The sequence below is a fragment of the Lissotriton vulgaris genome, chromosome 1_1 (genome assembly GCF_964263255.1).
Source record: "Lissotriton vulgaris chromosome 1_1, aLisVul1.2, whole genome shotgun sequence".
Taxonomy (NCBI): Eukaryota; Metazoa; Chordata; class Amphibia; order Caudata; family Salamandridae; genus Lissotriton; species Lissotriton vulgaris.
Window position 1 is genome coordinate 962,860,036 of NC_141685.1, and position 26,443 is coordinate 962,886,478.

At 43.1% G+C, this 26,443-nt stretch overlaps 1 protein-coding gene across 1 annotated transcript in view; it reads right to left on the reverse strand.

Annotated features, from left to right (window-relative positions):
* The window catches only part of NEMP1 (nuclear envelope integral membrane protein 1), a 613,931-nt gene that overhangs the window by 215,777 nt on the left and 371,711 nt on the right, over positions 1-26,443 (reverse strand). The window contains exon 6 of the mRNA XM_086959963.1: positions 6,254-6,368. Coding sequence (XP_086816089.1) covers positions 6,254-6,368 — 115 coding nt within the window. The remainder of the gene's footprint in view (positions 1-6,253; positions 6,369-26,443) is intronic.

The window sequence follows — 26,443 nt, forward strand, 5'->3', positions numbered from 1 at the left end:
CTGGTGAGGAGAACCATTTTTAGAGTTCAGAGGGGTCTAGGGTGGAATGGCTTGCCTTTGTGCGAAATGCGTCAATGTTATGAAGATAAAGAACAAATTACTTACCTTCGGTAACACTTTTTCTGGTGGATTCAGGATCTGCCTATGGATTCCCAATGTTTTGAATTACCCCTGCGCCAGCATTCCACAAAAATTCTTTTTCTAGCTCTCACACGTCGACGAGGACGTCATAATGGCACGGCTTTGCTTGCGACACCGGAGCCATAAGAAGACCGCATAGGATGGTGGACGTCATTTCCACCCATTTTTTTCATGCCTTCGAGGCGAATCGACAACATAACACAAGTGTACCCAGTATACATAATATATATATACACAAATACATACAGTATATACAGAAGTAGAAATGAAAAACCAATAAACAAAGTATTTCCTAAAAAACAAATTGTATGGCATGAAAATGACATAGAAAATTTCAGAACTTTTTCGGTATATGCAGGAGGACATCGGGGTGGCAGGTGGGTCAGTGAGGAATCCACAGGCAGATACTGTATCCACTAAAAAAGCATTACCAAAGGAAAGCAACTTGTTCTTCTGATAGATAAATCTGCATGTAGATTCCTCAACTTTTGAACTGATTCTTCAAGTTGTCCCTCTCCCGGAGGAGGGTGTCCACCTGCCTTTACCAAACATCTTGCAGTACAGGGCGTGCAAAATGGCCGTCCCTCCTAACATCCCAATCCAAGCAGTAATAATTTGCAAAGGTGTGGAGGGAGGCTCAAGTTGCTGCCTTACAGAGGTCTACAACAGGAATACCCCTAGCCAAAGCAGAAGAAGACAACTTGGCTATGGTGGAATGAGCTCTAATACTTTCAGGCGACTCCTTATTGGCCAAGACGCAGCAGATCTTGATGCACCAGATGGTCCACCTTGAGAGTGTTCGTTTGTGGACAGCTTTGATTGTCATTCGTCCAATGTAACCCACAAAGAGCTGATAATCCAGCCTTAGGTCCCAGGTTCTGTCCAGGTAGAAGCGGACAGCCCTCTTAGGATCCAAGCAATGAAGTCTCTCCTCCTCCTTGGGAGGATGAGGGGAAGGATAAAAAGGTAGGTAAGGTAATAGACTGCCCTAGATGGAAAGGAGTGACCACCTTAGGCAGGAAAGAAGCTCTGGTCACGAGAACCATCTTTTCTGCATGAATGGTTAAAAACAGAGGTTTAGAACTAAGAGCCTGAAGCTCACTTACCCTCCTGGCTGAGGTAATAGCGATCAGAAAGACCGTCTTGAAAGAAAGAAGCCTCAACAGGCAACTATGAAGAGGCTCAAAAGGAGAACCCATCAGGAAAGTAAGAACTAGATTCCAATCCCACTGAGGCATAACAAAAGGAGTGGGAGGAAACCTATTGGTGAGGCCATTAACCCCTTCCATGCTCATGACGGAACGGTTGAGTCATGAGCGTCGGTTGGCCAGTGCTTATGACGGAACCGTTCCGTCATGGTTCCATAGGTCCAATGGAACGTTCAGCACCGCAGCAAAATTCGCGCAGCACAGAAGGGGTTAATGAACCTCATAACAATGGGAGACTTAAATAAAGACGGCTGCTCTGGCATACAGAGGAAAGCAGACAAGGCCGACAAATAATTCTTTACCATAGCCACAGCACAACCCTAATGGGTCACAAAAAGTGAAAAACCAAGAATGTCAGATAAATGGGCCTTCAAAGGATCAATGGACCTCTCTCCACACCATTTGACAAACTTGGACCAACTAGAGGAATAAATAGATTTGGTAGAGTGTCTTGCGGATGATAAAATAACATCTACCAAATCCGGTGGGAGAGAGAAAGAACTCAGATTGCCCCATTCAATCTCCAGGCATGAAGGTGCAAGCTCAGGAGATGGGAGTGTAGAACTTGCCCTGGCGAGAGGAGGTGTGCCCGGAAAGTGAGACGGAGTGGAGAGTGCGATGAGAGAGGAAGTAGATCTGTGTACCACACACTTCTTGGCCAATTCGGAGCAATCAGTATGACTTGGGCCCGGTCTTGGAGAACCTTCCTCAGAACTTGAGGAATCAAAAGTATGTGAGAAAACGTGCAATGGCGTTGCGAACTCCAATCCAACAGAAACGCCTCTCCCAACGCTCTGCACCAGATACTGAATACTGCAGAACGACGGGCCGTGTGCGTTCTCCTGGTGGCAAAAAGGTCCACCTGAGGTAACCCCCACATCCAGAGGATGTCGATGGCCCACCTCCGGATGAAGCAGACACTCGTGATCAGCCGAAAATTGCCGACAGACTGTCCGCAATCAAATTTAGCACTTCTGCCAGATGATTTGCAATCACACAAATCTGATGGCCTGAGCCCAGGACCAGAGCCTCTCTGCGGAGACAATACGACCCTACCCCTCCCTGTTTATGTACCACATCGCAGTAGTGTGTCAGTCAGGATTTGAACCGACAGACCGCAAAGGGAGGGAAGGAAGGCATTGAGAGCCAAACGTATTGCCCGCAATTCCAGAAGGTTGATGTGAAGCAACCTTTCCTACGGAGACAAAAGACCCTGGATCTCCAGATCCCCCAGATGAGCACCCCATCCTAGAGTGGAAGCATCTGTGATCACTGTGGCCTCCGGTGGAGGAGGTTGAAAGGGCTTTCCTTGAGACAGGTTGTCCGGCACACTCCACCAAGACAGCTATGCTGTAGTCTCTCTGGAGATTCTGACCTTCTCCCAGAGATCTCCATTGTTCTGATACCACTGCCGGTGGAGGCACCACTGGAGTGCCCTCATGTGCCAGCGTGCATGTTTGACTAACAGTATGCAGGAACCAAACAGACCGAACAGGCGTAGGACCTTCAGGACATGAATAACCGCTGCATTGAGAAATACAGGAATCATCTCCTAAATGTCGACAATCCTCTATGGAGGCGGGAAAGCTTGACATAGTCGTGTACAGTACCACCCCTATGAACAGGCTGCACTGAGAGAGCACCAGGTCAGATTTGGGTACATTTAACGAGAAACCCAAGTTGAAAAACAGTCACGTTGTTACTTGCAAGTGATGCAACACCATCTCTGGCGACTTTGCTTTGAGCAGCCAGTCATCCAGATAGGGGAAAACCGGAATCTCAACTTTATGAGATGTGCTGCCACCATCACCTTTGTGAAGACCTGTGGTGCGGAAGTGAGAACGAACAGGTGGACCACAAATGGGTATTGTTGAGACCCTACCGTGAACTGGATATACTTCTGATGCAACTTCATAATAGGAATGTGGAAATACGCATACTGCAAGTCGATCGGCACCATCCAGTGATCCTGCTGCAGCGCCAGAAGAACCTGAGCTAAGGTCAACATTTTGAACTTAAAACCCTGAGGTCCAAGATCCGTCTTAGCCTGCCGTCCTTCTTGGGAATCAGGAAATACCAGGAGTAACATCCCTGACCCCTTTCCTGCTCCGGGCCACCTTTATCGCAACTTTCTGTAGTAAGGCAAGAACCTCCTGCTGCAGAAGCAGCAAGTGGTCTTGTGAACGCCAGCCCAGACAAGGAGGGTAAGGAGGTGGAATTTCTTGGAAAGGTGGGGCTTACCCATTTTCCACAAGATTCAAAACCCAACAGTCTGAAGTAACCGATTTCCAATCTTGCAGAAAATGGGATACCCGGCCCTCTACAGGACCAACATGCTCCAAAATGGGGGATCTAGAGCTGCTTTCCGTGGTACCAGTGGTGGGGCAGGAGGAGGAGGAAGACTGTTGTCGATAAGCTCCCCGCAGACAGCCTCTACCTTTTCCTTTGTATGACCTGTACAGAGGGTTCTGCTGTTGCTGCGGCAGCTGACTGCCTCAAAAGGAAGTCACCTTCCCAAAGCCTCAATACCTTTTGTATCCATAGCCCCTGGGCTGGGACTGCAGGCCCAAGGATCTTGCAGCACCCCTACTGTCCATTAAGCACTGCAGCGCAGAATCCGCCTTTGTTCCAATCAATCTTGACCCATCGAAAGGTAGATCTAGCAAAGTAGCCTTTACATCCGGCGAGAAACCTGAAGACCCAAGCCAGGCATGCCTTCTATTTGCAATCGAGGAACCCATTACCATGGCAACCGAATCTGCTGTGTCCAGACCCGACTGGATGACCTTATGGCTGCTACTGGAGAATCTGAAAGCGCCTCCAGAAAATGAACATGGTCATCTTCAGGAAGTTTAGGAGCTACTTGCTTGACAGAGTCCATCAGAACATGAATGTGCATTCCTAGCAAACATGTGGCATTTGTTTACTTCAGAGCCATGCTTTCTGAGGAAAAGACCTTTTTGCAGACTGCTCCAACTTAGAGTTCATTCCCCGGGGTGGTGGGGAAGGATCCAGTCGACTGCTTGGAACAAGAAGCCTGAACCACCAAGCTTTCTGGAGATGGATGGGCAGAATGGAAAAGCTGGATCACGAGGGGAAGGCCTATACCTCTCCTTGCCATTGATCTAGAAACTGCAGGGGAAGACAAAGGCTTCTGCCACACCTCCATAACTGGTTCCGTCAACACCTCATTGAAAGGCAGCAGAGGTTCAAAGGAAGAGAAAGGAGAATTTAAGACCTCAGTTAGAATATTTGACTTCACCTTAGCTTAAGGCAACTGAAGGTCCAAAAATTAATCAGCATTCCTGATGACTAAGTGATAAGGAGCAACATCCTGTGAAGGTAAAGCCTTCGGATAAGACTGCTCCCACTCCGGGGAAGTATCCAGGCCACTGGCCTCATGTAGACCTTCAAATTCACCACGGAGTCGAGGATCTCCCCCTTTCTCCGGTTCCTGCTGGTACTCCTCCAGAAGTCTTTGCGCTTTCCTCCTGGAATGCTGCTTTGGAATCGGCATTTGAGGCACCAGCCATGGCGCTAAAGGAGGACTCTATAAAGTGGGCAACGGCGCCAATCGAATCCGGGATGATGTTCGCCCAAACACCAGCGGCGCCAGTGAATGAGGTATCGGAGTAAAAAACCTTTTCCGGAAACTGCCAAGATGGAGTCGTCAGCATGAAAGGTACGTAAGGTGCCTTGGTATACTGCTGGGGGATGCCCAAATTAAAGGCAAGCAGACCCACAGGGCCAGAGTGCGCATCAGTAGGGTAGGATGCCCTAGCAAACATGCCAAACATCGCATTAAGAAAATGCGATGGATCCGATCCCAGCTCTGGGAAAGGAGGATAAGGATCTGAAAATCCCCTGGTCTGGATCCATCCGAGGCTGTGAAGGGGGCCAGAGACATCGGCGCTGGCACAGATGAAGCCACAGGAAAAGGAGAAGACTCCCTGGGAGCCGGAGAATCCCTGGGCGTCGGAGAAGGAGCCGGAGTCGCTTGCGGAGAAGGCGACCGTGAGATGAAATCTTTCACAATGCCGCTGTACGGAAGGGGCTGACCTCAATGCCCTGCCCTTCGAAGATAGACGTTGTGACCCAGGTCTTCTTTTCTTCTTCGACTTTCGAAGTATGCAAAGTCGATGACTTGGATCTCTTACAACCCCTCTTCTTTTTCGCCCATGCCATGAAGAACTTCGTCTCACCTTCTTTCAGCACCTTCAGGTTCATCTTCCAACAGAACGAACACCCTTCAATATCGTGGTTCGAAGAAAGACACCTGAGACAGTCATCATGGGGGTCCATGATGGACATATGGCCCCCACACTCCTTGCAGGGCTTAAAACCAGACTTCTTCGAAGTAGCCATCCTCACTGCAACACGAAGAAGAGGAAGAAACAAAAGTAAATCACAAGTAAAATGGAGAGTCCCAGAAAAAACCTTACACGTTGACGCTGTGGAAAAAACGGAGCAGACGTCAGCACGCCGACGACGAGATCTTTTTATGTCTCCGGTGACATCATATGGTGTCAGAAGGGGAGCCCCGCTGTCCTCGTCGACAAGTGAGAGTTAGAAAAAGAATTTGTGAAATGCAGGCGCAGGGGTAATTCAAAAGGTGAGGAATCAACAGGCAGATGTATCCATCAGAAAACCACCATACCTGCGGGGTATAAATTGGGTTATGACACGCTGACATATGATGTGATCTCTCTGAAACACTGTTAATTTAGTCATATTTGAAAAAGCAATGCTAATGAATATTTGAATAGAGCAGAACTGCTGAGAAGCAGACGATCACTGCAATGTGCCCAAATTAAAGGGAGAAGTTCCTTCAACTAGATTCTAAAATAATCTATCTTCAGAAAGTCAGAACTCAAAGGGCAGAATGAAAATGTACGAACTCTTACCTAGAAGGTACTGCCAATATTCCTTACAAATGTCTTGCAGGTTTCTCAAAAACAGCTGAATGACATACAGTGAGATAGACCAACCACTCAGCAGCAGTGCATAAAAAGCATTTTTCTATAAGAGTCAAGATAGGAAGTACTATTAGTAAAACATACATGTATCTCCATGCATAGCTTCTTTGATATTACAGAAACAACATTTACTTTAATTGAGAAAAAACTTTAAAAAATAAATTTAAAAAAAAGATACAATAAAATGGATAAAATTAGATTTGTCCACTTAATGAGCAAATACATTTAGTTTTTTGCTTTTAACCCGAATCTTTGTGGCAGAGCTTTATTAACCGGATATTAAAATGCATATACAATCCACAAAGAAAACTACTTACTTGTAATTTAGTCCTTCAACATATCTTTCATATATTCAGTCTATGACAAAGCTCCTGGTATTCTGTACTCTTGGCAAATGAGGTGGACGAAGTACATACAATCCAAGGTGGTATATGAGCATGGTTTATATATATTTGTGTCATGGACCTGGATGAATGAGTTATCCTGGTTCCTGTTTTTACACAGAGATGATCTAATCGTATGACAAAAATACTAGCTTAAAATAGATGCTTCCATTATGTTGACTTCTTACCTACATTTTTGTAAAGACTATTTCCAAGTGCTAAATGAACGAGTTACTTACCTTAGGTAACGATGTATCTGGTAGAGACATATTCTAGCTGCAGATTCCTTAACTTAGAATATCCCCAGGCATCACACTGGATTCGGAAAACTTTTTTCCCAGCAGTACCTTTGCTCGCCAGGGGACGGCGTCGTCCGACCTAGTCATGACGTTGTCCTCAGAAGGGACGTCAATGGAGCCACATAAGTACCCCCGGCGCACTGACGTCAGTTTTCTACTGTGAAACTTTTAGTGCCACAACGCAGAGCCACTACACAAACTGAGAGTATGGGAACAGCGTGTCAAAAAGAGCAAACAGCTTGGAAAGAACAATGACAAGAAATCAGAGAATGATGAGAAAACCTCACCATGTTGACAAAATGAATGGCCTGTCCATGAAAGACAGTGTGCGACCACAGGATGTAACTGTAAAGGATAATACTAGAATAACATGACTTGAGGCAAGTGACCACCAGTATGCAACAGAGAATGTGCACCACATCCCCCCACAACGACCTATGAACTGTAGCATAGTCAAAGAGAATCTCAACTCAATCGACTACAGCATAAACAGAGACCCCAAAGTAAGGGGGAGAAAAACACGAGGGCGGAGGGAGGGAAAAAGAACATGCGAATCTCTACGCGGTAAGAACCCGGGTGGATGAGCACTGAATGGCATATAACCTAACCACCCCAGAACTAGAAAGGGTGGAGAAACAATGTGTGAAAACAGAAAGACACATCCTGCCCCGGAGGTAGGCGAATTAGAACACCCCTCAGGAAGACCAAGGCCATCTGCAAGGAGGCCAACCTGGAAAGGTCCTCGTAGAACGGGGAGGATGGGCAGGCGTTAAGGCATCTGCGGCTAGACTGTGCCTCTACCAGATACATTGTTACCGAAGGTAAGTAACTCGTTCATCTGATAGACATCTAGTCGCAGATTCCTTAATTTACAATAGATACCAAAGCTATAGCTATACCCCATCGGAGGAGGGTCTGCGACCGAAAACCACCAAGTTCTCAAGGGAAGTAGTCCGTAAAGAACATTGACTGAAACAAAGTGGGGGCAGCAATACCAGTGTGCCTGACACCTGACCCATAAAGCTCAGCAATGCCAGCGTAGCGGACACCAGACCATGAAGTTCAGGGTGGAGAATGGGCAAGGGAAGCAAGGAACCGTAATCCACCAGAGCACGGTACAAGTCCACTGTTGGCCAGACAGGGAGGAAACAAAATCACAGAACCAGAAAAGGCAGTGCACAATAGCAGAATGCCATAAACATCTACAAAAGGAAGGGAAAACTGAGTATAGGATTCCAGGATCCGCTAGAGACTAACAGCTAGATTCATCAAGCGAAATGCGCTCGCAAAAGGGCCAGATTCTGAGAATCTGGCCCTTTGCAAGTGCAATTTTTGCATTTGGGCTTCATCATCCCAAATGCAAAAATCGCTAATAAAGAATTCGCAAATTTGCGAGGATTAGCATTTAAGGAATCTCTATTAGAGATTCCTTAAATGCTATTCATGAAACATTTAAAAATTGCGAATTCGCAATTTAGGGCCGCTATTTACCACGAAGTCAAACCTCGTGGTAAATAGCGAAAACTTACATGAATCCCGTTTTAAAGTCCTTAATAGCGATTCCTTAATAATCGCTATTAAGGACACGCAAAACGGGACAATGATGAATAATCTGGCTGTAAGTCCCAGCGAACTGACTTAAACAGTATGACAGAGCCAGAACACACAATGTGAGTGGCCAACAGCTGGTGCCAAAAAATGAGATGTCAGGGGCAGAGGTCACCAGCCCGAGACATACAAACTACGACTACAAGGAGATACATAGATGTGGATTACAAGAATACATGGAGCATACATTGTGTACCGTGAAAACCACACCACACAATGCACAAGCTAAATGAAATGTAACAACAACAGCATGTGCGCTTTGACAGAGAAGACAGGCGCATCATCAGGTAGTCAACCAGGCAACTGCACCCACAGGATCAACGACCAATGGTCACCGGCAAGCCTGACGCATCAAAGCTTGGGAGAGATAAATAGAGAGAGAAAACAGAGTGGAAACCTGGGACAATCCCAAGAAACAACAGCAGGGAAACCCTGCATGCTTGCCCTCTCATGTACGAATTGCAGCACAGAGAAATATATGAAAAAAGTCAAGAAAGTGACAACCAAGGGCAAACCAGAAGAGTCACCCTAGAGAATAGGTAGTCGCCCAAGAGGTACCAACAGCACAGATGTGAATCGTAGTGGGACACAAGTCTATCCACTAAAGGGGGAAACACCAACGCCCCCCGACCGGGGAAGGAAAGACGGAGCCACCGCGATACAGGCGGTGAAACTGACCACCACATTAACGAAGAAGGGGTCGGAGATATATATTAGTATGCTCTCGCTTGTTACCTTCACACGAGAGTCACTCGAACAGAGAGCGTGACCAACAAGAATAGGTCACTTCATCCTGAACTGCCCAATCAGGGCGCGCCATTATGTTTATATTGAAAGCGAAGACCGGATGTGCATTTCTTCACCAAACAGCCTTTGATAAAGAAGAAATTTGTTTGAAACGCGTCAGGCAGCTGGTGTCAAGACAGTGAAAGACGGCAAGCAGCATTCCTTTGTACCTAATCAATTGACCTATGCTCGTGGGTCACGCTCTCTGTTAGAGTGACTCTCGTGTGAAGGTAACAAGCAAGAGCATAATATATATATATATATATATATATATATATATATATATATATTCACTGAAAAAACCATAGGTTTTAGGCCATATATAGTTAGGGATTAGCATTTACAAAACCTTAATTTACTCGCACAAAACCATTGAAATTCGCATATATAGTTAGATGCAATAACTATATATCGCGCACCCGCAATCCACTGCTGATGATGTCACATATTACATCATTCATGACATGGTCAGTGACATCACTGATGACATCATCCAGTGACTGTATGTTTCTGTAAAGTTAAAATATGTCTTACATATTGAAGAATGAGTGGATGTATAAGTGTCTGGATGAAGGATTTAGTAGGTGCATGACTGACTGTATGAGAGAGTGATTAAATGTGTCTCACTGAGTGCATGTGTTAGTGACTAAACTGTCTTAATTTGTGCATCATTATATCTGTTGTTCTATGAACTGCTGCATGTGTTGATCAGTAGCTATATGAGTAACTATATGGGTTATTGATTGGTTGCCCAAGTATTTGTATGGGAGAGTGAGTGTGTGTGTGGGTGGCTGGGAGGTGTGTGACTCTGTGCATACATGTGTGAACAGTTGATTCACTAGATCTATGGGTTAAAAACTGCATGTGGAAACAGCTGTATGGGTGGTTGACTGTGTACGAGTGTATTGGTGAGTGAATGGATATCTCAGTGCTACATGTCAAAGTAAGTACATATGTAAAACACAGTACATGTGAGAGTTCACATATATAAATTACTGTGTATAAGAGCCAGTGAATGTGTTAGTGGCTGAATGGATCATTGAAAACTTGTATCAGGAATTGTATAAGAGAGTAAATATGTGTTAGTATATGTTTGAATAAGTAAGTTGTGTATAACTGTATAGTTGATGAAATGGAGGTGTGATTGATTCAGTGCATGACTGACTAGGTGTGTGAGTAACTCCATGGATGAGTGACAGTCTGTGAGTGTCTGTTTACTCTGAGTGTATCTAAGGTTATATTAGAGTCTGAAGAGGTTGATCGTATTATCACATGATTGATGTCATCAGTGATGTTGTCAGTGATGTCATTTGAGTTGTCATCAGTGATGTCATTTGAGTTGTCATCAGTGATGTCATCAGTGATGTCATGAATGATGTAATATGTGACATCATCAGCAGTGGATTGCGGGTGCGCGATATATAGTTATTGCATCTAACTATATATGCGAATTTCAATGGTTATGTGCGAGTAAATTAAGGTTTTGTAAATGCTAATCCCTAACTATATATGGCCTAAAACCTATGGTTTTTTCAGTGAATTTTCAATGGTTTTTTAATAGCAAATATCTATAGCTGTAACATATATTCTTATTCTAATTCACAAATATATTTTATATATTTTTTTTAAGCAAAGGACCCAGATGCATTTACAGTTTATCACTAACAATGTTCCAGGCTAATGTATTTTCACGGGAAATTAACAACTGTCCTGCAAGTAAAATATTCCTATTTCGTGAAAAAGGGCGTTTCTTCGTCCCTATTGGGAGCCGTTGAGCAAAAGAGACTCGGCCTGCTGTCTTAGTCGCTGATAGGCCTGATTATCGGATTTTTATCGATCACTTTATGTTGCAACAGTGGAAAACAAAACAGCCCTTGCCCATTTATTTTTACAGCATTCCTGCGTATTATACCCTACCCCCAAACAGTATTTTGCCTGTTACCATAGTAGTAGTTTATGGAACACTTACGTCAGCACATAGGTTAAAATTTCACCACAATATGTTGCTAATAAGTGAGCTTCAGCATTATACTTCAAATTATAAATATAATTTCAATTGAGGACTGCTACCCCCACAAAAAAACAGACGTATGTACTTTTTTAATTAACTTTTATTAAAACAATAACTGGAACTATAACTAAAAGATAACACTACAATAAATAACGAACTATAAGTAACAAAACAATATAATAAACAAAATATAATATGGAGTCCAAAATAAGTATTGTAGTTAATCTGCAAAACAAAAAGAAAATTAGTGTTTAAAATTAGATTGAAGTGACTAAATGAGATCAAACATCACAAGTCAAAGTAAAACTTGACAATATTTATATTTTTTTAAATCTTCGCAGTGTGCCTGAAACGCTTCCACTGGCACTGTACATGCAGACTTTGGTCCACCCTTTTTATCAATTTTTGCAGTTTGAGATATAACGTCCTACATGTGTTATTCATCTCCTACTTTCTCCTTTTCAAATTCTCTTGTAAAGACCTTAACAACAAATAAAGGGAACATTTTCTGCATATTTTTAATAAAGCATTTGACACAATGCATAGTAACACCGTATTTATTGAATGTTTTGAAATTAATTTTCACAAGTCTTAAAAAAGGTGAATGCAAGAAAAGTTACTTGCCGCATATGCAAGACTGCTTTCAAGAGGAGACCCCAATAAAAAGGACTTGTGTGGAACTGCAAGTATGCTGAAGCAGTTGCAGACTAAGAATCCGGTCAACTTTGCAAGGGAAGAGTTAAGGAGATTGAAAGCGGCTCCTTCTGCTTCATGAGAAGGCCCGAGTACCAGTGGAGCAACACCGTCAACCTCTAGAGCACAGCCTAATATTTGTCCCCAATTTGAAACCCTTTAAGAGAAAAAGTAAGAAGGTTGGGAGCTTTGTATGCCATCCTAATATCTAATTATCCATAGTTATACAGAGATCCGCCCTGTATCAGACTCATATGTACAAGTGTATATTGTAGATTATCTGCCACCGAAAACCTCTCAAGTACCTATATCCGTTACTTTTTAACTTCGTTGAGTAGTCATATTGTGAGTATTTACCTTAAAGTTGTTAATTTTTAATTGATTATTGCTCTTTGAGATATTCCCTATCTACAAACAGAGAAAAATAGGAATATTCTGTCTCCCTTTTCAGATAGTGAAGGATAGGTAATGCGGACTTTTGTCCCCCTTTGTAATCCGTCATGCCTGTTTTTCTCCCCACTGATTGATTGATTGGCTGGACATTTATTGTTCAAGGAATAGTTCTTTCGAGGTATTCTCTATTTGCAAATAACGTGGAATAGAAATATTCTGTCTAGTCTTTGCAAGTAGTGAAGGATGGGTAATGCGGACCTTTGTCCCCCGTTGTAATCTGTCATGCCCATCTACTCCCCACTGATTGATAAACTAGTTCCACCCGGACCATTTATTAGAGGTACATCATCTGGCTCAACCGGAGGGTACCCCTAATAAAAAAGACATATGTAAAATACTAAGTAATCACTGTATCCTGTTAAACAGAAACTTTAGCATGAAACACTTGAAAAGGAAGGGAAAGAAATCGAACAAAATCAGTAGGCCACTGATGAATTTTTGACTTCGCTAAAAATAAGAAACATGAAAGTGGTGAGAGAAGCCAAGCTTGACGTTACGGCAACCACGAGGTAGCTAGGCTCCGCCACCCCCCACTGCTCCAAGCATGTCTGTCCCACCGCCCGCCACTCCCAATAACGGTAACATGAAATAGATACAAATCAGCAGATACCTACCCCCATTCCGGAAACTCCCGAAGTGCAACAGGTCCACGGTTACGCCCATCCGGAAGATGAGGCCTCGACACGTGCAGGGCGGGGCCCGACTAGCCGCCATCAGCCGGAGAAGTCGTGGGATGGTCGGCCCGGAATCCCACGATTTACTGGTCCTCCCTTTCTATTCTGGCGCCCTGCAGGCCACGGGGGGATGTCTCGCCTCTGCCTCCGACCCCTCCCCCTCTTCTTTCTTCAATAATGGCTGCGACAACAGGGGGGGGGGATGTCTTGCACATGCCACCGACCCCCCCGCCACCCCCCCTCCCCTCGTATCTCCTGGTCTGGCCCCGGCTTGGTATGAGCTCCCCGTTCGGCCCTGAAGCGGCGCCAAGCGGCGCCCTGCAGGCCACGGAGGGGGGGGGGGGGGATGTCTTGCCTCTGCCTCTGACCCCCCCCCCCCCTCTTCTTCTTGCTTCCCTAATGGCTGCGACAACAGACACTTCTACATCCACTCATTCTTTAATATGTAAGACATATTTTAACTTTACAGAAAAATACAGTCACTGGGTGTTGTCATCAGTGATGTCATCAGTGATGTCATTTGAGATGTCATCAGTGATGTCACTGACCATGTCATGAATGATGTAATATGTGACATCATCAGCAGTGGATTGCGGGTGCGCGATATATAGTTAGTGCAACTAACTATATATGCGAATTTCAATGGTTTTGAGCGACTAAAATAAGGTTTTGTAAATGCTAATCCCCAACTATATATGGTCTATAACCTATGGTTTTTTCAGTGAAATATATATATATATATATATATATATATCCAACGTAACAGGAAAGCACAATTGAGAAAGGCCTCTGGAAGCTTCAATAAAAAGTTCATTTATTTGCATTCGAAAACTTGCCAGCAATCCAAACAAAGGTACAGGCTTCTCCGTGTAAAAAGTTATGCCAGACGCGTTTCAGTAAAACATTCCTTTCATCAGTGGCAGGGACGGTAGTGAAGGCGTCGCTTTCAGCTTTCCAATTAATAACACCTGCCCATGTGGGCGTGACACTCCAAATGCCTCATGGTGTTTGTAGTTCATTTTTATCCAAGTGGATGCGATGCTCAGTCACACATATTTATGGGGCTTGGCATGCCTAACGAGGAAGGCTCACTGTTCTCATCCAGGTCTGTTCAAGCTGGAATCACGAGCTTGAAATTATCGGAAGGAAGCATTGTGGGCTGCAATTCAGGACTGGAGCCTGCAAAGAGTTCGCTTTTGAAAACTGTAAAGCAGGGCAGCCCAAGCATGGAATACAGCGCATCTACCCACTGGGGGTGAACAATTGTATTTTAATATGTGTGACTGAGCATCGCATCCACTTGGATAAAAATGAACTACAAACACCATGAGGCATTTGGAGTGTCACGCCCACATGGTCAGGTGTTATTAATTGGAAAGCTGAAAGCGACGCCTTCACTACCGTCCCTGCCACTGATGAAAGGAATGTTTTCCTGAAACGCGTCTGGCATAACTTTTTACACGGAGAAGCCTGTACCTTTGTTTGGATTGCTGGCAAGTTTTCGAATGCAAATAAATGAACTTTTTATTGAAGCTTCCAGAGGCCTTTCTCAATTGTGCTTTCCTGTTACGTTGGATTTATGGGGCTTGGCATGCCTAACGAGGAAGGCTCACTGTTCTCATGCAGGTCTGTTCAAGCTGGAATCACGAGCTTGAAATTATCGGAAGGAAGCATTGTGGGCTGCAATTCAGGACTGGAGCCTGCAAAGAGTTCGCTTTTGAAAACTGTAAAGCAGGGCAGCCCAAGCATGGAATACAGCGCATCTACCCACTGGGGGTGAACAATTGTATTTTAATATGTGCGACTGAGCATCGCATCCACTTGGATAAAAATTAACTACAAACACCATGAGGCATTTGGAGTGTCACGCCCACATGGGCAGGTGTTATTAATTGGAAAGCTGAAAGCGACGCCTTCACTACCGTCCCTGCCACTGATGAAAGGAATGTTTTCCTGAAACGCGTCTGGCATAACTTTTTACACGGAGAAGCCTGTACCTTTGTTTGGATTGCTGGCAAGTTTTCGAATGCAAATAAATGAACTTTTTATTGAAGCTTCCAGAGGCCTTTCTCAATTGTGCTTTCCTGTTACGTTGGATATATATATATATATATATAATATTGACCACAAAAAATCAAGGTGGTGGTCGAGTGAAAAAAGGTGTCGCCACTGAAGGGAAGTTCCGATTGATTACCCCGTATTCGTCAGGTGCCAACGACCTGAGAGCAATGCTTAACAAGAACTGGCATATATTACAAACGAACAGCATACTAAAGGAGGATTTACCTGCCCACCCTTTGCTAACCTTTAGTAGAGCAAGATCATTGGGGGACATACTAGTCTCCAGTCACTTGGAGAAACCCATACCGAAAACCAATACCTTAAAATAGATGAAAGGTTTTTTTCCCCTGCGGGCGCTGTAAGGCCTGTGTCGGCAGCAGAAGAGTGCTGTCGTATACCATACCCAACACAGGGAGAACACTTCCCATCAAGAAATTCATAACCAGCAGTTCTCAGTTTGTAGTGTACTATTTGCTCTGCTCATGTGGCTTCTGCTACATCGGCAGTACAATCAAGGAACTCAAACTGAGAATATTGGAACATCTACGTGCAATCGAAAAGGCGGATCCCGCCTACCCAGTTGCACGGCATTTTGATGAAGAACATGGCAAAGATCGCAATAAACTCCAATTCTTTGGGCTGGACATTGTCCCACCCAATGTTAGAGGAGGCGATCGTTTGAGGAGACTGCGCAGGTTAGAATCAAGGTATATTATAGACCTTTCTACCAAACATCCAAGAGGACTCAACAGTGGAGAAGAAATGGCATTCCATCTAGGAAAGTAACATCATACTACTAGCCTACCCTGTGGAACTAGCCTCCTTTAGAGACAGAATAGGGGACTCCCCACCAGTACGCCATTCTTTGACTCGTAACAACTGTAGTCTCAGAGTTTTGCTTGGGAAAGGAATAGGATGGGAACCGTTACAGTTACATATATACATACAGACAGAATAGAGATAGTGATTTTTTTCTCTTGACTCTGTTTTAATTTAATATTCCTTCACTCTGCTGCCCTTTAAGAATTTTATTCTGTCTTGCTGCTCTGTACTTTTGGTTTTCACTGGAATCTACCCTGCATCTATTTACCATCTATGTAGGTATGGCAGGGCCAGAAGTAAACCATTGAAAAACCAAGTTACTGTCATTTGAACTGAACTTTGTGCAAATTAACATAAAAACATCCTTCAATTGAGGAAATCGAGTAAACAGGACTTTCCTAGCTGCACATATAGAACTCATTGATTGAATGAATGTCAGCATATTCAATAATATATTTTGCACATTTAGTATCTTGAATTGATGAAGATTGATTTCGATGAACTGTGATGTTATTATTCTTTGATGAATTGCGGTGTTGATTTATTTATTTTTCAGTATATAGAAAATGCTTTAATCATGACGAGACAACTTACACATAGGACATTAGCCGATCCACGGCTTTATTTTAGTCAAATTCATTAGGACACCAATATATGTAATATACCCTCTTTATATGCATACGAAGAAACCTAGCATATGTCAATCTGCTTCTCTTATGTAGAAGAATATTAGATACAACAACATTCCAAGACGGCGTCCATAGTGATGTTTGAGGGTTTAGTCCTATGTTGTTGTCAATGATTGTAAAGAAACTTTATTAACATGCTGTTTCTAAGTCACGATTGATACACTGACGAAGGCTTACGCCGAAACGCGTCGGTGCGTTTTTCCCCCACAATAAACCCTTCTATGACTCGTAACCCCTCCTTGAGTGCTGTATCTTTTCTCTGAGCCTTGAAAAGTTAGAGCGCAATATATATATATATATATATATATATATATATATATATATATATATATATATATATACACCACGTGACTCCTCTGGATTTCTCGGTGTTTCCCGCGCCTGCTCAGCACATTCAGCACACCAGCAAACAGAAAGGAGACGGACCGCGTCACATCAGCATATCGTTGTTTATTCGGTACACAGAAAGCAGCTATGCGTTTCTGGCAAGGTATGCCCTTGTTCACGCTGCAACATGTACATAAGACTCAATGCTTTTTAAATGCAATTTCAAACAGTGACCACCCCTTCACAGTGACGTAGTGGGTCATGTGACTTAATAAATATAGAAAACATACTGCCACAGTAAGTGTGAGTACATCTGATGGTAATATACCAAAAAGATACATCACTGGTTAAATCCTTATTCAGACACTAATAGACCACAATAAATGACTGGTTAAATCCATGAATGTAAATGTACATTTTGAGGCATGTCAATCTATTGCTAGCATTTTTACATCATGTCATATCTAAATATGACCCCACTTAATTTCTTTAAGTGAATAATGACCAGCTGTGAATGCCAGGAAACTCTCTCATCAACAAATGTACAATTAGTGTGTCCAATTACATAACCATGGCAGTTATAATAAAGTGCTAAGTGAAGGTTAAAAATAAAGTGCAAGGTTTTGAAAAAGTGCGCAGGAAGAGAAAGCTATACGAGATAAAGTGCAATACCATTCATTGTCTCAAGTACGAAAAGAATATATCTAAGCACACTACAATCTCATATGGGTTCAGATTACCTCAACATTCTATGTGCATATTTCGTACCTTAATAATAATAAATAGTATAAATAGTTAAAAGCTCCGCGAACATCAATAAATACACCTAGATTTGTGATAATCAATTGATGATATATATACACACCAGTTCAAATAGCATATACATACATCTATATTACATATTTACAACCCACAACAATTTATGTATGGTGTTTTCATGTTCATATCTGAGATATTTGTCATCTTATCAAGTAATAAACAATGTAAAAAGTAGAAAAGTAGAAAATATATATATATATATATATATATATACCTACCTACCTACCTACCTACCTACTGGCTGGCTATCGCCAGTAGGATATAGTTAGGATTTTTTTCCTATGGGACTTTTGAAAATTCTATGTCTAATAACTTTGGCGTTTGTGGACGGAATCGGCTGAAATTTTCAGGAAAATGGCACATTTCGTTTCTGAGCAGCCCTTGAAAATTTGGGGGGGTTTCGTCAAGGGGGGGCCGAGAAAAAAGGGGGGTCCCAAAACGCGTTTTTCCCATGTTAATTTCCATAGGGCGTTTGGCCTCACTTTTAGCTCGAACGGCTGAATGGATTTGCACGAAACTTGGCAAAATTGTAGGGACTGTTAGCCCGATGTGCCTTTGCTGGGTCTCAATATATGTGCTCCAGTGGATTTTGAGAAATTAACGTTTTAAAAAATTTATATATCTGTGACAGCGTCCCGGGTAGCGCTCCAGATCGCGTACTTTTCGCGTCACGGAGCTTTGCGAAGCGATGCTGATTGGCTCTCCGGTGTCTGTCAACATTCTAAACAGTCCGGAGCGGCCGCCATCTTGTCCCTCGGTGGGATCGAGAGACAAGAAGAGGTGAAAAACGAAGGGGGAATTTAATGAAAGGGGGCAAGGTAGACCCCTCTTGATCCCCTAGGAATGATGTTGGGGTTATTAAAGGGTTCCGTGGGGAAAATAAAAAAAATTTGATTTTTCACGGTAGAAGCGGTTCTCGAATCGGGTCGCAAACTAACGGCTGAATGGATTTGCACGAAACTTGGCAAAATTATAGGGACTGTTAGTCCGATGTGCCTTTGCTGGGTCTCAATATATGTGCTCCAGTGGATTTTGAGAAATTAACGTTTTAAAAAACAGATATATCTGTGGCAGCGTCCCAGATAGCGCTCCAGATCGCGTACTTTTCGCGTAACGGAGCTTTGCGTAGCGAAGCTGATTGGCTGTCCGGTGTCTGTCAACATTCTAAACAGTCCGGTGCGGCCGCCATCTTGTCTGCCGGTAGGATCGAGAGACAAGAGGAGGAGAAAAACGAAGGGGGAATTTAATGAAAGGGGGCTAGGTAGACCCCTCTTGACCCCCTAGGAATGATGTTGGGGTTATTAAAGGGTACCGTGGGGCAAATAAAAAAAATTGATTTTTCGCGGTAGAAGTGCTTCTCGGTTCGCAAACTGGTAGCGAAACGTGAATTCGCCATTTTGTGTTTCGATTTCATTAAATTACTAGGTATAAGGGGGTACGGGAGACGTATCCTGACCCCTTTTGTTTTCTGAGGGTGGCTGAGGAGGCTCATATATGTTGATACATGTCTTCCAGCGGCTGTGCGTGAGCGTTTTTTTTTTTGCTGCGTGACGTCTGTTAACGTTCGATTCAATGGAAATCAGGAAGTGTTGACCGCCATTTTGTCACTGCGAGTAAATATTTTATTTGTTATAAATAAATCATTATTGATAAACATTGTCTGCGCCATCTTGCCTTTTTTGCAATGCCACACTTTTGTCGAGCACAGCAGCCATTTTAGATGCCTTGACCAGACCCACTGTCTGCACCCTCGCAAGCATCTCCCCCACGCACTGGTCACTCCCGCTCTTTCTCATGTATGGGCTAGAAACCTCCTCCCATCTGCGCTGTTCTTCTCTGACAATGGCACTCTGTGCCCGCCCGACACCTGCCTTTCACCCTGTTCACTACCGCACCCTCTGACACTCCTCTTCCTCTGTGTCCGGTTGTCCAGGCCCGTCCCAGGCTATCACCTAGCCCTGCAGATGTAGTTTATGGCCTCAACTGTAAAGAATCACCCCTCTTCAAAGGAGTTACAGTAGATCAAGGCCCCCACCCGATGAGATCCGTCACACTACATGCGTTCCTACAATCTGATAACCATCCTGTATTGTGATTGGGGAGGGGATTCTCACTGTGAGGGTGTGTGGGACCGAGCCGGAAGCGGAAGATTCCAGGGATGCCTTTTTGTACATCAAAGTCTTCACAATTATGTGTCACATTAAAAATATATAGCACTCACAAAAAAGTAGAAGGAAAATAACACTTTAATAACTTATAAATATATACATCGCAACAAAAACAGTAAACACCTTAAAACATTTTTTAATAAAACAGAAGCAACAATGGTCAGTAGCGGTCTGTTGTGCGAATAGTCCCAAGGCAGCATATTTACCTAGAGTGGTGCTGTGTAGGACATTCTGAATGGAAATTAACCAGAACTATAACCATCTACTTCCAATAATATAACTTTTATGCCCAAATTACGCAAAGATTTAGCTAATCTGCTAAAGGGGGGAGTCGCCATTTCTTTACAATAATCAATAATGAAAAATCAACATCAATAGGGTTGTTCGTATTCCCGATGCAGCACTATAGTGCAACATACACAGCACCTGGGGTGTCAAGAGTGAACAGGTCCTAGCTGCTTAACCAATGACTGACAAATGCTATATTAAACACTTACTATGTATAATACTTGCGTTCACAATAGTTTTACTTTACAAAACAGAACAAAAGATGTCCCCTGTAAGTAAACCCATATTAGCTGTTTCAGTTATTGAACATCCTAAGGTTTTATGACATGGGGAACAGTAGTGATATCCTGGGCGGGTGATGGAACTGGGTTTGTTAATGGAAAAACATCTACAGAGAAAACTATTGGTAAATTATACTTCTCCGGAAATTTAAAACTCACAAATGTTTCATTTGTGTAATCGTTTTATGAACATGTACATTAAAAAACTAAAAGAAATGCCAAGAACGTCCCATGTGAAAGTGAATTTTATCTGGCAATTTTTTTCTTTTCCTTCTCATGAAAAGAAAGTTAAAGCCAGGTTCGTTACCTGCCTCATCTGCAAAAAAAAAAAAAAACTCTCGAGAGGGACCGAAAAAAAATATTGCTATGGTAATCATACCATGCATCGGCACATGGAGAGGTGGCACCCTTTTAATTATTCTAAAGCACAACTTCGAGATTTGGGGGATAACCCCCGACCGGCAAAAACATCCACCAATGACTTAGCAATAAGTGAGTCAGAGGCAAGGGAAACGGTCCCAAATCTGCAAAAGAACTTTGGGCAGATGAGATTGACTTGTGTAGCATGTTGAAAATTAATTTCATGCGGAGAGATCAGTATTACTTCAATAAATACAGTAATCAATGATGCATTAGAACTTAATATCAATTCATTTTCCGAACGTGTAATCAGTACCTGTCCCATGTCAATTCATTGTTCGAACGTATAATCAATACCCATCCCGGATCAATTCATTGTCCGAACATATAATCAGTAAAAAGTGCGACAAAATCATATCGATAATTCATTGTGAGCAAGTACCAAAAGTGTTGACAATTCTAACCTTCAATAAATACAGTAATCAATGATGCATCAGAACTTAATATCAATTCATTGTCCGAATGTGTAATCAGTACAAGTTCCATCCCCGATCAATTCATTGTCCGAACATATAATCAGTCTTATCCCATATCAATTCATGTGCTAAAAACTGCATACATATCTCATGATATCAAGGCTGAGCAATCGGGGCACAATAGTTTCATTTGTACCGGCGCCATTTTGGGTGAGGTCTGGAAGGTCCAAGTATAGTCAAAATGTCTCCACCAACTCGTGGTTGGACCGGGACCTCTTTCGGCAGTCTAAAAGTTTTCGTTGAAGGGTAGCAGAGGGGACTGGTGAAATGAACCATCAGTGAAAGTGGGGTGGGAGGAAACAATCTCTCCTACCGGGTCATACTGGTGTCCCACCGGAATTGATCAAGTTGGTAGTCTTGCAGGATTTTGATCATTTCAAGACTGAGGCCGGCATGAAAGCTATTGGTGAATTATACTTATATATATTATATTTCTCCGGAAATTTAAAACTCACAAATGTTTTATTTGTGTAATCGTTTCAGGTCAAACGGATTGTGGGACAATGTTCACAATGGAAGAGTCACCAAAAGGCATTTGGATCGATGTTGCAGCAGGCTGCCAGGTATATAGTTATTTAATAACATGTTTTACCCTGTTACTTTGCTGGTGTGTTGTATGTATTTATAATATTTGCATAGGGTTTGTCGTTATTTTGGGTGGGGTGGGCGGCGGAGTCTAGCTGTTTTGCAGCCATCATGGTGTGGAGCTAAGTTCATCTCACTAGTTTCGTATTTCTCATGAGGGGTTGTTCTTAATGTTTCTATTTTAGCGAGGTCAAAAACAGATCCCATTAGTGGCCTACTGATTTTGCTCGATTCCTTTTGTTTTTTTAAACTATTTTTCACTATCTGCAAAGACTAAACAGAGTATTGCGACTCTGTGCTTGTTTGTAAATACAGAATGAACCAAAGAGAACTAATTCTAAAACAGTAAATGCTTGGATAGCAATCAATCAAATGGAGAGAGAAGCAGGCACAACGGATTACAACGGGGGCAAAGGCCTGCGTTAACTACCCTTCACTATCTGCAAAGAGAGAGTACTGCTAAGAGAAAAGAGGGGGGGGGGGGGCAGCGTTCAAAGCACATCAGCGTGCATAAACACGAAAATGTTTTTACCTATCATGCACTTGACATTTGACAGCATTTGATATTTGGTATTAAAAAACCATTGAAATTCACAGAAAAAAACCATAGTGCTTCTAATAAAATCCTGCATTTCTTTATGCAGTTGAAAAATGTCTGGTTTATTGGTGGGGACATATCCCAAACCTTTGTCGAGTACCGTTCTCTGCAAATCAGTGAGGGGCCAAGGGGTTATATTAATAACTAGGTCCCCCTGTTGCTCGTTGAAGTCTGATTCACTGTCATGCTCCTCGTCAACACCCGTGGGTCTGCCTCCTCTGTGGGATGCCAATTGACGTTGTTGCCCTTCTTGTTCCTCCCCCTGCGGGATCCCTGGCCCCAGGATAAAAAAAGGCTGTGCATTCTGGGGTGCATTGGTTTGATCTGGAACCCATTGAGGGTACATTTGTCCCATTTGTGGTGGGACAAACTGGTACTGTGGGAATTGGAAAGGGGGCTGATAAGGGCTGAATTGAGGTCCTTGAAAACCCCGCCAGCAAGAACGAGAGACATGCTCGTTCACACAAGACCACTCCCTACAAAAAGTGACCAGCCAAGACTGCAGGGCATACATGGCCACCATCCATGTGGCAACTGTAACAATTGCCATCTCACCAAAAAAAGCTGGACTCTGACTTTTTCAAATGGGACACAGTGGGAGCAACGTGTGTTCACTAATTGCAACAGCAAGAATGTTGTATACTTGATCACGTGTCCCTGTGGAAAAGAATATGTGGGAATGACTACAAGACCAGTAAAAGTGAGACTCAATGAGCACAAAAGTAACATCAGGTGCAAAAAACTTACAACAAAAATGTCAGCCCACTTTATTGAACACCAGCACTGTGTCAACGAGTTACAGTGGACAGTACTAGAACTGCGCTCAGAAATGGGCCTTCTGGAAAAAGAACAACGGTGGGTGTTCCGGCTTGGAACCGACACCACTGGGCTTAAGGATTCCATTCCTTGGAACCTCTTGAGATAAACTGTATTCGGTCATTCCATTCGACATCCTGCATGTTATGGGTCGCATCTTAAACCATTACCTTGTGGTTTATCAGGTCGTATTGCCTCCATAGAGTCAGTCCTACTGTTCTTTTCTTTCTGTCAGTACCCATGCAAATAGTTAACTTAGCTAACAGGGGCCTTTTTCAACAATATCCTGGGTTCCTTATGAGACAAAGCTCACTTAGTGAGTCTCTCTCCATTACTATAGCCACTGCCTCCCCATTTTCTTTATATACAGTGAGCTGTTTTATGAATCATTTCCTGAGCTTTTATTAAGCCATGCCGTTTCTTTAACGCGCACGTGTGTCTATTTCCATCATCAGGCCCAGCTTCCCGAGCTTTTAATAAGCCAGGTCGCCCCCTTTTATATTTTAGCACGCACGCATGCCTTTTTCCATCATCAGCCACAGCGCCCATGCTCGCTATACACCCTCGCATGCGATCTGTTAAAAGCGGCGTAGTGTGCCTCTTTTCACGCAGGCGCGGTCGCTTCTTGTGCCGCGCATGCGCTTTAAAACACTGGTTTGAGCTGGTATGCGCATGCGCGGTAGAGAGTGGAAGCCGATCGCGCAACACCGGATTCCCATACCTTACGATCTCCGTATTTGGGCATCCCCCGGGCCTCATTTCAATTTACCATCACTAATTACCTCTTGGTAGAGTATATAAAGGGAATTGACGCGATTCAAGCTCACTTCATCGGAGCCGCGTTGAGGGAAGGCAGGCGACTAGCCATTGCAGTAACCGTGAGTTTGGGTCATAGAAAGGAGCAGTAATCTGTCGCTTTGGTGTATCTGGTACCCACTACCAACTGAATCCCATATATTAATGTTTTATAGGTCATTTTCTGAGCAGACAGGAAGGATCCCCCAATAACACGCATAGGCTCATGAGGTCTTATATTTGAGAACTTTAAGTAAGCTTTATCTCACCTACTTTCTGCTCTCTTTCCATCTGAGCAGAGAGTAATTCTGTGTTTTGTATATATGTCTGTAAGTGCTGTGCTATGTCCATTTGTGTTTTTATTCCTTACAGGGTTCCATTATTTTTGGGTTGACCTTGTTGTATTCAGAGCTTTTTTCTTCTCCACTGGTCTGTACATCATAGATCATTGTGTTTATCTGTGCTTTCTTTCCACAGGTTTTCTATCGCCAACTGGGCGCAACTACACTCACTAACATATATAACATAGTTAGGAACATTACACATTGCTGTAATTATTTTTTATACACTTTTACATTTACATGTGAGTAAGGGGAGGGTAAGTGCTTATCCTTGTCCTGAAGAAGGAGCCCCTGAGCTCCGAAACATGTTGACACTTTGTATAGTGGTTGCGATACCCCAATCTGTATTCATACAACCACGTCTTGCACTTCTTTTAATAATACCAGCCGGGGATTTAATAAAATTATTTTTCTCCCACTTGCCAGGTATTTTTTAATCATTCACTTTTTCACCTCACCCCACTCACACTTTAGTAACACACTCCCTCACATAGTTCACTTTCAAGTGCTCCTGCGCATCCGCGAGTCGTAGCACGCCGCATCCCGTAGAGGGGTGCGAAGGCCCCGATGATGAAGCATGACACCAAGGGGCCTGTTGGTGTGTGAGGGGCATTTAAACAACACTGTGTGTTCCCCATCACTTTAGGGATCACCACCACTCTGAGTGGATTTTACTTTGTTTATTCATATAACTAGGGAGACTGAATCCACTGACTCTCTCTCTCTCCCCCCTTTTGTTAAAGTCTTATGTCATCTATATACCTCAGATAACAAACAACATGTTCCCTCATGGTGACGGAATGTAAAGCGGTGAGGACCTGCTCCTCCCACCAGCCTACGTGTAAACACGCATAGCTGGGGGAGAAACAGGCCCCCATCGCCACCCCTCTCATTTGTCTGTAAATGTCTTTGCCAAATGTGAAAAAGTTATTATGTAGACACCAATTAATTAGTCCCAATATGACCTTGTTGTGCTCATAAAAGGCCATGGGTTTCTTGTCCAAGAAATATTTAATTGCATTTATGCCTTGTTCGTGGTTGATACTCGTGTATAACGATTCAACGTCCAACGATATCAGCCACATGTTCTCTTCCCAATCAATACAGGCAATTTTGTCCAAGAAATCACTGGTGTCACGGACATAGCTATCAAGGTTTTTTACAACGTCCTGGAGAAAGAAGTCAATATACTGGCCAACGTTTTCGCCCATGCTTTTAATGGCAGAAACAATTGGCCTACCAGGCACTGGTGTGACTCCTTTGTGCACCTTCGGAATCAAATACAAAGATGGCATTATGGGAAATTCTGTGTTCATAAATTTGCATTCCTCGGTAGAAATCAGTCCTTCTCTCTTCCATTGAGATAGCAACCGTTGTAGTTCACTTTTGGCATAGAGGTATTCTTTCTGGTTGGAGACTTTGTAACACAAGGGATCTGAAAGTTGTCGTTTGGCCTCTAAAATGTAGTCTTGTTTGGGCCAAATCACTAGGTTACCACCCTTGTCAGATTTTTTTATTACTATTTCATGATTTTCCCCAAGTTTCTTTATTAGTTTGCCATATTCTCTTCTCATAAATGTAGCTTTCCTTTTTGATTTAGAATTAGTTTGTTTGTACAATTTCTTGATGTCACTTATTACACAGTCATGGAAGACGTTGATATATATATATATATATATATCTCTATATCTATCTATCAACCACAACTTTCAGCACCTCCCGAAC